The sequence below is a fragment of the Amblyomma maculatum genome, chromosome 9, assembly GCF_055883805.1.
Source record: "Amblyomma maculatum isolate TAMU_Amacu chromosome 9, ASM5588380v1, whole genome shotgun sequence".
NCBI lineage: Eukaryota > Metazoa > Arthropoda > Arachnida > Ixodida > Ixodidae > Amblyomma > Amblyomma maculatum.
The window spans coordinates 50,088,516-50,100,632 of NC_139352.1; the positions used below are offsets into that span (position 1 = coordinate 50,088,516).

The window sequence follows — 12,117 nt, forward strand, 5'->3', positions numbered from 1 at the left end:
TCTTCTGTGCGGCTCCTGCTAGAAAAAGATCGGTGTGTGCGAGACAACCAGTCATCAACGTTCGATGAGGAACTGACTAAGAGACTGAGCAGTTGAAAAAGTCCGAGAGGTTCTACATAAGTAAGCATACGGAGTATACGGAGATGGCGTTTTTAATGCTGAGTAAGGGTTTCATACGACGGTGCATTAGAAGACACGGCCCAGTCATTAGGGTCAAAGTTTGGAGACAGCCAGGCTAAGGGGACGGCTGAACAAGCAAAGGAGGGCATCACCTACCAGAAGAGAAACCAGTCGTAGGCAACCGTGAGGTAGGCCATCTCGAGGGGTGAGAGGTTTGGGTGGATCTTGTTGTCGGCCCACAGCGACAGTCTCAGTAGCGAGATGAACAGTGGTGTGCGGTCCCAGCCAGAGATGCAGTGCACCAGAAGACCGGACGTGCCTGCAACCCAAGCAGAAGCGAAAAACCAACGCAACTCGCGTAACAGAGAAACACACTGAGAGAAGAAACTTGAAAGCTCTTAAACTGCAGGTGGGTAAGAAAATGCATTCAAATGACCATTCCATCAAGTATGTGCAAGTCCTGACATACACGAGGGTTTTTAACAAGCTTAGACTTTATAAAACCCTGTGACTATAATAAAGCAGAAATACGCTCATAGTTCATCACAGCATGCCTGAAGTGCTTCAAACGCAGAAAGTGGCCGCGCGACAGATGGCACATCATTCTCACTTTCACAACAAAAATGTCCCTTGGCAAAGAACAATGTTTACAATGTTTACATATTGTAGGATTCGGCCAAGAAATAAAATAAATCATGCTCATTTGACTGCAAATGAGATATAGTTTCTAGTTTGCACTTTGCACACCAATGTCCACACCAATGTCCGTAAATAAAATAATAACCTTCAGCACACTGAATCTTGTCAAATGACATCTTTAGGGATTCAGAGCTACCTAAGGCACACCAACTAGACAACATCAAATAATTCCCATGTTTGCACAGTCTTGCATAAAGAGTTGGAACATATTTCGGCTTGAAACATACAGTTCCATACCCGAGTAACGGTAACTATAAATAGCAAATACTAGTGCAACACGCTGAAGTGTTAGGAAAGAAAGCTCACCATCAAAAATGTACTTCAGCAAAAGCTTGAGGTAATTTCTTGTTAGCACCACCACATCCCATGTCTGAAAAATAAACAATTGGGGTGAAGAAAGCAACACAAAATTCTTCTCCCAGAGCTATTCAAGGCTGCAGTACAAGAAAGTGAAGAGGAAAAAGAACGTAACAGCCAAGTGAACAATGTGAATCCATCAGTGAATGGAATCGGCTTTCAAGTCATCAAGTGTGCTCCACAAATGAAGATGTGTTTTTTTCCACTCTCTAACCCCCCTGCTGTAGCGCCCTCGGGCTAAGCGGGGTATTCATTGAATAAAATATAAAATAAAGAATGAAGGTAGAGGGCCACGCTGATGGGGCCAACAAGGAGCATTCGTGATTTGCATAGTGAAAGCAGCCTTGAAATAAGCTGCTCCGAAGAAACTTCAGAACTGTTGAAAGGAAGCACTTTTACACACCAATCTCATCGGCACGTGTTGTTTCGATGCTCGTGCTCAACTGTTTGATTACAAAGCCCGATCACATTTCCCGCAAATGGTTGTGTTAGTTAAGCAAGTTATGACTGCAAGCACAGAACAAAAGTAAACATTAAGTAAATATCAAACTTGCCTTGTACAATGTCCAATCAATGTTTAATTGAGAAGTGATGGCTTCATCCGGAACGTTCAAGGGAGCGTTCACAAAATGCTGCAAAACACATCAATTGCCTTATGAGAGCACAGCTCAGAAACACAAGAGCGACTTGTTTCCATCAAGCAAAAGCCAATTTCATCTCGTTTCTCGTTTTGAAACTCAAAACACCCTCTTGAAATCTCTATACTCATAAGAGAGTCATCAATGAAATGGCTAGGCATTTGGCACGTGCTTTCCTGCCTAGGCCAGCACAGATATTAGCTTCGCTTAAGTTGCCAACTTTGTTTGATACTAATTGGGGGTAGTACACCTAACCACCACACCTGACAAGAAATGAAAGGTCAGTCCCCCAAGTAGTACCTGATCCCAGTCGTAGATGAGGCCTTCCCCACTGTAGTCGTTGTCTCGGTAGTGTTTGAAGAACTCGCAACCTATAAAAAGGCAGCGGAAACTGGCATCAACACTTTGCCATTCCAGTGCACAATCTTGCAGTGGGCGAGAACACTGAGCCTGTACCTGGGTAAGGAAGGTTGTAGATGGTGAAACCATTGTACCTGTTCTCCTTGTCAACCTTTTCTGAAGAGGTCACCCTAGAAGCAAAGAAGAAAGAAGATGCGAACAGCAAAAAATTGGCTGTGGTTTAACTCTAGTTAAGCTAAAGATTTGCGAGAGCAATGTTTGGTTTAGATTGGTTTATCGAAGTAAACAGAGCCATGGTGTATCTTATGTAGGTTCTTCATCGGTGAGGTCCATTGTGTGACTGAGCAGCATTCACCTAGCGCATCGCTATACATATACACAGCCGTCACTGCGGAACTGTCGCAGAGCGAGCGAACGCAATTGAGGAGCGTCCACCTAGCGCATTGCTATATATATATATACACAGCGGCCTCTGTGGAACCGTCATGGAACGAGCAAAAGGGGCGAGCGAACGTCATCACGTTGCTACGGCAATGGCGTTACATTGGCCACGGTGCGCCAGCTGTGGCTGAGCGGCACGACGAAGCACGGAGCACAGGTCACGCTGAAGAACGGTTCTACCTAGCGTAGTATTGCTCTCTTAGTAAAACAAATATAAACTGTGTCATTTCCCCATTTGGGGCAGATGTGGAGAGAAAATTGGCCTTAAGGCCAAAACACCGAGCAGATAGAGTATGGCTGAACAGTAGCCGTACTGCCATGGTATCCTCATTCTGTAAGAAATTTAGTTCTGTTCACCTCTCTCACACCAAAAGGGCTCATGCTTAGAAGATATAGACAATTTTAGTTTCGGTGCCTGGACGCAGCCATCTTAGTTTGATGGTGGCGCCATGTATGAGCCAAACTGGAAAAGTCTGCTCCGGCTCCTCTTGACACCATCTTGGACTGTGCTGTGCGTGTCGATACTGCGATGTATCAGTGTAAAAGGGTTGTTTCACAGTGCTTGTGAAAGCTATCCGACAATTTAGTGCTATTTTGTGTTTTGTTTGAGCACGCCTGCAAACCATATAACATTCGCCTGGCATGGCGGCAGCTGTTGGAAACAGCAATAGCAGTCTACACTACAGTAGACTCTCACTGAAATGAACTCAATCAAGACACATTGTCGGGTAAGATGAACAATGCGAGACCATTTCATTGGTTTCCAGGAGGATTCAAAGCAAGAGAGGTCCACTTTGGACTAACTGTACAGTGTGTTCTTCGCTTACGACGAACTTTCGTAGCAACCTCAAACAATGGCACATCCGTGCAAGAGACTCCAGGGGTGTCCCTGCTGCACTATCAAAGAAAAAAAAAAAAATAAAACCTTTCATGCAAGAAAGCACAGCCTCACCAGATAGTTTTCGCACGTCTTTGCACAAAAGTGCAAGAAAGCTGTCTTGCTGTGTTTCACTACTTTAGGTGGAGGGCAAGCTTTCTTAACGGTACGAAAAAAGCCAGGGTATTCCACGCCTGCCTAACCACGCCTAACTAGTGCCCACAGATATCCATGGAGCCGGGCGCTCGTTAATTCGGACGCTGCAGTTCTATCACGCCGGCTTATTTGACCTAGCTTTCGAGGTTCAGGCATGTCACAGAGTGACTGTCAAAGCCCGAAATGCGAGGCATACTTTTCCAATGAAACTGTAGCTTGTATGCGATGAGCACAACAGCGATTGTGCGGCCGCTGGAAACACAGCTTCGGTTTAGGACCGGCTGCCGGTCAGCAGCGACTGCAGTTATCAGCTGCTGATGAGCGACCTCCCTAAGTTGACCTTGCGGCTCGCACTGGCTGCTGACGGATATTTCAAGTAAAGAATAAAGAAGAGCTGAAACCTGGTGTTCAGCCTGTTTGCCATGTCCACTGTCACACCCCGTATGGCTGGCATGGAACATGTCTCTGTCTCCACACACAGAAGTATTTGTAACCTAACAACCATCTACATCTTGCTTCTTGTGTTGGATACTTCCATACAGGCATTGTGAGTAACAGCAGTCAAACACAATGTGCTTCACCACAGCCACTAGCCTTAATCCTTGCACTTTTCAAAATGCAGATGGCCAATGGAGACATTTAAGTGACATAATAAGGGTGATTCTAGAGGAATTGTGAGGAATGGTGTGGGTTTAGAAAAAAGAAGTAGCAAAGAAAAGTAGTGACTGATGTTTCAGGGCCTTTCCTGGTCCAGTGGTCCCTAACTCTTGCACCCCATGCTAAGTGGAAGACGTCCAAGATGTGGCTCAAGCAGCCCACCACTCACTTGAGAAAGAACTTGACCTTCTTGTTTTCAACCATGAAGTCGCAGATGTGGTCAACTGAGAGTAACCTCAGCAGCCGGATGTCTTCCATCCGCAGGGTGCTGAACAGCGGCCAATTACTGAAGAAGGAGAGAGAGGAGAGAAAAAAGAGGAAATTAAAAGATTTCCCCAATTAACATGAAACCAGGGAAAGACAACGGCTCTTAAACTACGCTTTCTAAGCTACAAAAGGGTAATTCGAAACCAGGTCAAGGTGCTGTTTCTTAGCCAGACATGACGCACGCTAGAGTTGCAAGGAGCAGAACAGAAAGGAGAGAAAGAGAGGGACAGCTTCTTCACCCACCCTGCAGTGGCGGGTGGAGCATTGTCCTTTGCCAGATCTATGAAGTTTTCCTCTTCTACCAGGCTGTCAGCCGCTACAGCGACAGTAGAATCCGTGTCTCCATAGTCTGAGGGCAGCCCTGCAGGAGTAACAGCGACAATGACACGGTGCTTGTCACGACCACGTGCTTCTGTTGACAATGCGTGGTCTGCATGTGCAAGCATACAGCCTGCACAGCTGCATCTGTTTGCACAGAAATGTTCAGACGCAACCACGTTTGCTTGAAACAACAGCTCTCACTAGTGGTGACCAAAAATCGCTACCATATAAAGATACCAGCACCAATGGACACAACACATAGTCCCTTTGTCATTCTACAGTCAGGGAAATTAAATGCATACAAGCATATCTGGCATGTCCGTGCTCTACATAGAGGGAGTGTAACCTAGTGGGAACCTTTCTCGTGAGTATGTCTCAAGAACATAATAACGATCAATGACCTAGAATGGGTGATTTTCATTCATTTCCCCCGAATGACAGCCTCGATTCTTATAAGAGTATCTCCAGCAACATCTCTTCTTAGATTCTATCCAGTAATGTTGTATTTTATTGCTACAGCATGCTACCTTTCAGTTTGGTCAGTGACACTTTTATTAATGTCTGGTGCTATGGCAGATTGCAAAATGATCGTAGCTTCCCATTCACAATCTCATCAAAATAAAATGACATGATGCTGGAAGCTTTCAGATTGACAAAGAGCAGGCGGAAAGCTCTAGCACATTTGTAAAATTGCCGAAGCGATGAAAGTACTTCTCTGTACTGCCAGGGCATACGGGCTGGATTTAGCGGGATGCCTGCAAAACTCGCGCAAGGTAGCTGCAGACTTAATGCGTTCTGCGCAAAATTTTATAGCACCTTCAAAAACCACCTAGTAAACTGTTTCTTAAAAGCTAGCCTCAGGAAGATTTTTTTTTTCCAGAGTTCCAAAAAAGCACCGCGAAAAATATTAAAAAAAAGAGCCACGTGCAATTTTGCTGCTCTCAATAGCACGTAAGATGAAAAGGGTCGGCTGCAGTGTGACTGTGACTGCCACGAAGCGATGTGGCGTTATGCCGATCGTTGGAAATTCAGCTCATGACGCATGAAGATGCAAAGACATGCCACTGGACGTGCATTGACAAAGCTATACCGCATCTAGGACTGCGAAAGAAGAAAAAAGCTTTTTGATTCTGTCTCCAAGAGGGAGCAGTCGGTCAGGGGCATTTATTTGCGCAGTGACAGAACAAATGCACGAGACTCAAGTTCTGCCCTATCTTTTTGAAATGGCCACACTCACGCCACAGTAGGCATTTTATGGTCCGTAGCGCCCTTGAGGACAGCACAGTAGCAGTCTGCAGGCCCCCATTCACTTGACTTCTTGCAGCCATGGGCAGAATCGAAGGTACATGTATCTTCGATATTATATTTAGATACTTTTTGTGTATACAGTCGAACCCGGATATATCGAACTCGAAGGTGATCGCGAAATAGTTCAATATATCGATAATTCGATATACAGAAATCGGTTTGTGACGGCACTTACGATGCGAAAAAACGATACCGTATTTGTCACTGTATTTGTTGCGTAATCAACCCACTAGCATAATAAACCCACCCTCCACTTTTGCAACCGAGAATTTGAAGAAAAAAAAAATGCATTAAGGCCAGCTCGCTCACATACAAGCGACTGAGCGATCTCAGCGACGAGCGGCAGCGACAGAGCGAAAATTTTCAAACTTGTTGGAATTGCGTCCCTCTCGCCGCTCCAGCCACCGCGGCAGCTCAAAACAAGGTTTTTGTGTTGCCGCGGCGGCAGAAATCGCCAGCATTTTCGCTTGCATGTTGATGGCGCGCGTCAGTCCGTTTCGGTCGTCTCATCCACAGTTCATTGGCAGCGTGCCAAGATGCTGCGCAGCGATAACGTCGGGGCGCGTTTATCTTTTGATAGCTCCTGTGGTGGCGGGGAGCGAACTTGGCAGAGTGCCCGTGATGGCTTGATAGCACAAGTCTAGTTCGATTTATCACGCCGCGCTTGGGGCGGGCGTCATGATCGCAGCAGCCGACGGCGCGCTTTCGCTGATTCATACATGCAAGGATAAACGATAAAAAATAATAATAATAAACATCCCCGAAAAAAAAAAAAAATAAATAAATAAATAAACCCTGCCGCTTCTTAACGTCCGCAGCCGCCATATCTTTACGCTACGCCGCGCATACAGCACAACGATAAGAAAGAATGACTCTCGCAAAAACAGAACAAAAAAAGAAAAAAGAAAATAGAGATGCTGCTTCTTAACATCCGCAGGTGCTATAGCCACGTCAGTCGCCGCGCCGCCGCACGCAGAGGGTTCGCAACACACGCTGGAGAAAGCGTCCGACGTCTGTCTGAAAACGGGCTGAGCTGGCTTGGCGCATGCGTTGCGCGTGCTGAAGGAGAGACATAGCTGGGCAAAAGAATGGCCACACCCACGCACATGGCTTGTAAACGTCATGAGTTGGCGCGCGGGAAACAACTGCATATGCGCGCGCCTTTGGGGAATGGGCGCAGCGCTGCCCAGACCAGCCGTTGCCGAACTGTCCCCTCTCATTCCTTCCGCGCGTGGCTTGAAAACGTCACGCGGCAAACGGCTACGGGTGATGCGATCGTCTTTGGGGAAGGCCCACTTTCCAGTGCGTCGTGCAGAGTTCGATATATCGAACGACCGGTGAAATTGAGTTCGATATGTGACGCGGCTTTCCTATACGTTTACATGGGATTTTCAAGGGGATATTTCGCGAGTTCAATATAACCAAAATTCGATATATACGGGTTCAATATAACCGGGTTCGACTGTATTGGTATTACGTATCGTGTGCTGAAAATGAAAGTATTGGAGTATCGGTATCGAAAAAGCATTTTTAAAGTATCGTGTATTTTAAAGATACTCGACACTAAAGAAATCTTGAAATACTGAAACCGCTGTGAGACTTTGGGTTGATATCTAAGTTCTAAGTTCATCTAATATCTAATGTCTAAGTTTAGAGAAACTAGCATCGCAGCTGCACAGCACTGATGTCAGTCTACAGATAATTACATAATTACAGACTCATCATCATCAGCCTGACTACGCCCACTGCAGGGCAAAGGCATCTCCCATCTTCCTCCAATTAACCCGGTCCTGTGCTAGCTGCACCCACTTAACCCCTGCAAACTTCTTAACCTGATCCTCCCACCTAAATTTCTGCCACCCCCTCCTGCACTTTACTTTCCTTGGAATCCAGTTTGTTACCCTTAGCGACCATCGGTTATTCTCTTTTCGCATTACATGTCCTGCCCATGCCCATTTTTTTCTTCTCGATTTCCACTAGAATGTCAGTAACTTGAGTTATTTCTCTGACCCACTCTGCACACTTTCTATCTCTTAATGTTACCCCTACCATTTTTCGTTCCATAGCCCTCTGCGTTGTCCTCAGCTTAAGTTGGTTAGCCCTCTTGGTTAGCCGGGTTTCAGCCCCATAGGTGAGTACAGGTAAGATGCAACTGTTGTATATTTTCCTCTTAAGCAGAGTATATCTCTCGATATACCCAACTGAAATGTGACAAAGACTGTGAGGAACAGCTAACTGCCAATGAGGAAAGTAGGAAGCCAATCACTCTTAAGAAATAAAGGTGGGAAGAATGTTTGGAAAAAACATTTAGAGGTCACTACAGAACTGCATTGGGTGAATGAGAAAGCATTAGCATTGCCGCGATGTTTTTTTTACCATTTTTGCTTTTTGGTGTGTTTGTTTTTATTTTATATTAATTACTTATTTAATGTTATTGTGTTGATTCTTGCTCTTATATTGTTTTATCATTTCTGTTTATAACTGCATTAATTATCATATAGTACATTATTATTTATTACTATTATTATTACTTACCAACACCACTAATTATCATTTATTTTTTGATATAGCCTAATAATGCTCTCACACTAAAAAAGTTAATAAAGTCACATTGATGGGAACATGCATATATTTGCATGCTGGTTCAGAATATGACATTTACCTGTAAGTAAAAGATCTTGTGCACTTATGCAACATGCTGTGTATCTTTTTGCTGAGAGCTTTGAAGAAATTTTAATAAACAAAACTTGCTAAAATGTTCACCACTGGTCGCTCCTAACATCAAGGTAGACAATAGGGGTGAAAATATCATCCTGTCTATCATGGATGTTGAGTTGTAGAATTCTGTAGTTACCAGATTAGAAATGGGAAGAAATTTTTTCCCCTTTTCACGAAGAGGCAACCTTGAAACCCTACATATATGCTGAACAACAATCTTAGCCCACTGCAATCATTGATATTGGGCAAAACCAATGGCGCACATTTTAGCAAGTTCTTTGAATGCTCTCGGCAGGAAGTTACACAACACGTTACACAACTGCACAAGTCTTTTTACATATAACTAAATGACACTGGAAAGCAGCACGCAAAGGTAAATGTTCCCTGAAGGTTCCAGAGGCGTGACTTATAACAAACACAACCTATCTTAGAGCCTTTTTCCGTGCTGTTCCTGCACATTCCACCCTCACAGTATCAATGCAGGAGGCTCCACCAGCTGGTGCAAAACCAGAAAGTGTGCTCCAACAAAACACAAAGGGACCTCTACGCATTCGCTCAGGTGCCCACACAATGCTTATCTAGATCTCAACGACCAAAACTTTCCTCCAAAGTCAGTAAACTACCCGTGCGTTTTGCAAGTACAAAGGTATTAGTCCACAGTGCACGAGCATCCAGCCATTGTGCATATCTCCAAACAGCATAGCTCGAAGCCCTTCACTTATCTTTACAGATAGGTGAAACTAAAAACTTGTTTCCAGTTGCGTGAACTTTCTGTGCACAAGGGCAGAATAGAAGAACTCGTTTTGAAATCCATTCTTATCAAATGGCGTGAATAACTAGAAACTGTAGGAAAGCACACATAAAACTACCAAAGGACAGCTAAGGAACACAAATTATTTTTGTTTTCTTTGTAAAAGTCTATTGTTTGCCCCTCTGTGGCCATGTTGAATATCGGCTTGGCAGGAAAGGATTCATATCTTTTTTTTTATGCCAGGAAAAAAAAATTGGCATTACAGAAAATCTCACCCTCCTACTTTGATTCAAAATCATGGCGTCGGTGAAAAAAAGACTTCTAACCACTAACTGGAACTGAATGCCTGTGTGGCCAAGCTTCGAAGACCTTCATCAACAACAACAAAAAGCATTCACATAAACGCTGTTTTGAAAGCATCCACTGGGAGTCTAACTGCCGAATTTAATTTCTTGGCTTTTTTCTATCGCATGGAACCCCCACCTTCAGTGAAAGTAGTGTGCTTGTTGTTGGGATGAGGTCATTTATCGGTGTAGGCCAACCTCAACTTTTTCCTTGGAGTCTCTCAAAAGCAGAGAGCGTCGACACGGCGACCTTTGGGTCACAGGTTAGCTCGGGGACAGCTTACCTAAAGAGTGCGGCTGGAGAGACTCTGTGTTGACGGCCCTCGTGTTTCCATTGTCCACATTCCTCCTGTTCTCCGTCGAGCGCTTATCTGGAAAAACGCGTCAACATTGCAGCAAGAGACAACGCTCGAGACAGTACCCCCGCACGAGCAAGATTGGAACAATGGGGGCAACACCATACTGGTGTTTGGCTTGCCCTCTTTCTTCGTGACTGCTGCACGCACTGACTTCATCATGAGAGACAGTGCTCACTGCTCAAGATAACACTCGCTTCCATGCATCTGACTATGTGCAGCACACAGCAGGACAGTACAGATGAGGAGGAAACAATCAGGCAATTTATGATTGCCTATCATATGAAAGTAAACAAACAAACAAAAAATCTGACAAGTCTTCTTGTGACATAATATCTCGAGTTCAGCTTCCTACGCAAGAATCACATAATGCGCCCTAACTTCCCCAAGTCATAAGTAAAAAATGTTGGGAAAAGAAAGGGCATGCAAACGCAGCCACTACCCTCGTGACTAGTGATGCGTCCACAGCAAAGTGTTTCCCCTAACAAATTCTGCTGCATCCGTTCGACTATGAAAAGCTCAAACATGATACATTGTGCAAGCATAATTGCCTGGATCATACTTTTGAAAGTGTAGCACTCTGGCACGTGCTTGCGAGCATCACTACAGTTCGTGTCTTAAGAATGCAGCTGTAGTGCTTTCTCAATATGATTGGATGTTCAGTATACCTTTAAACTATGCCCGTGCAACACCTTGGCTACGCTCGCTATGGCGAAATTCATTCTAAGCACTGAATCAACTATTGGAAAGATTGCATTGGAGTGGAACAATTTGTGGCGAAACCGGTTGATTGGACACACAATCAAAGACATCACCATTACGCACCAGAGAAGAGGAAGTCGAAACCAGAGCGGCTGTATATCTCAGCGCCGCCGGCAAGTGTCGCTGACCTACAGATGTGCTGAGGCCAGAAAAAAAAAAAAAACCTGCTGAAACACACAGATAATAGCACTTGCAAATTCTAAACACACTTCAATATAAACAGCCTTAAAAAAATTTTTAAAGGTAAATTGGTTTACAATATATGCTACGCAGAACAGCCCACATCAACACTGCCCCAATACTGACCAGGAAAGCTTTGATATCTTATCCAAGAAGCCCCAGCGCTATGCGAAGACCGCGGTACAATAAAACTATGCTAAACAATAGAAGGCAATGACTTGGTTACAATGATACTGTTTATGCAAGCAAAGCACTACATTTACAAAGCAAAGCGAGGTACACAATTCTGATGTCGGGGAAGGGGGGGAATAACCACGTGCAACTTCGCATATAAATAAGGATGCCCATAGAATTGAATTACTACTGCATTTAGCCAAGTGACCAGGTTCGTGGCGCTGAACGCACAGGAGCAGTAAGCAATATTTTCCTTGAGACCACAAGCAAGTGGTAGGCACACCATGCATGAGACAATGACTTGGGCCAAAAGGAATAAGGTTCTGCAAAGCTGCAATAAACTAAATTTAAAGTAGTGTGTTTCAAAATTACTAGGCTTTAAAACCTATCATTCAGTCAGATATCAGAGCTTTAACAAGTTAACAATAAAATAAAAGAAATGGAAGAAGCCAATATTAATGTTATCAGTGCTTGCAACTCCCACTACACGATAAGCAGCATGCCTTTTTCACCATGCCAGCATGGCAATACTGGCTTCAAACAGTGACCTATTCTTGCAGTCAAGCCAACAGCATGTAAAGCCAGAGAGCTCCTTCTAATGCCCACAAGCCCTAAGCATATGCTATAAACA

The 12,117-nt window shown here is 44.4% G+C and overlaps 1 protein-coding gene across 2 annotated transcripts in view; it reads right to left on the minus strand.

Moving 5' to 3' along the window:
- LOC146179032 (phosphatidylinositol-3,5-bisphosphate 3-phosphatase MTMR14-like) overlaps positions 1-12,117 on the minus strand; it is a 33,925-nt gene that overhangs the window by 13,145 nt on the left and 8,663 nt on the right. For both annotated transcript variants that reach the window (XM_084578750.1, XM_084578749.1), the window contains exons 5-13: positions 11,196-11,271; positions 10,299-10,385; positions 4,816-4,933; positions 4,475-4,591; positions 2,271-2,344; positions 2,115-2,185; positions 1,731-1,808; positions 1,126-1,189; positions 277-439 (exon numbers count right to left, since the gene is read on the minus strand). In XM_084578750.1, the coding sequence (XP_084434876.1) occupies positions 277-439; positions 1,126-1,189; positions 1,731-1,808; positions 2,115-2,185; positions 2,271-2,344; positions 4,475-4,591; positions 4,816-4,933; positions 10,299-10,385; positions 11,196-11,271 (848 nt within the window). The remainder of the gene's footprint in view (positions 1-276; positions 440-1,125; positions 1,190-1,730; positions 1,809-2,114; positions 2,186-2,270; positions 2,345-4,474; positions 4,592-4,815; positions 4,934-10,298; positions 10,386-11,195; positions 11,272-12,117) is intronic.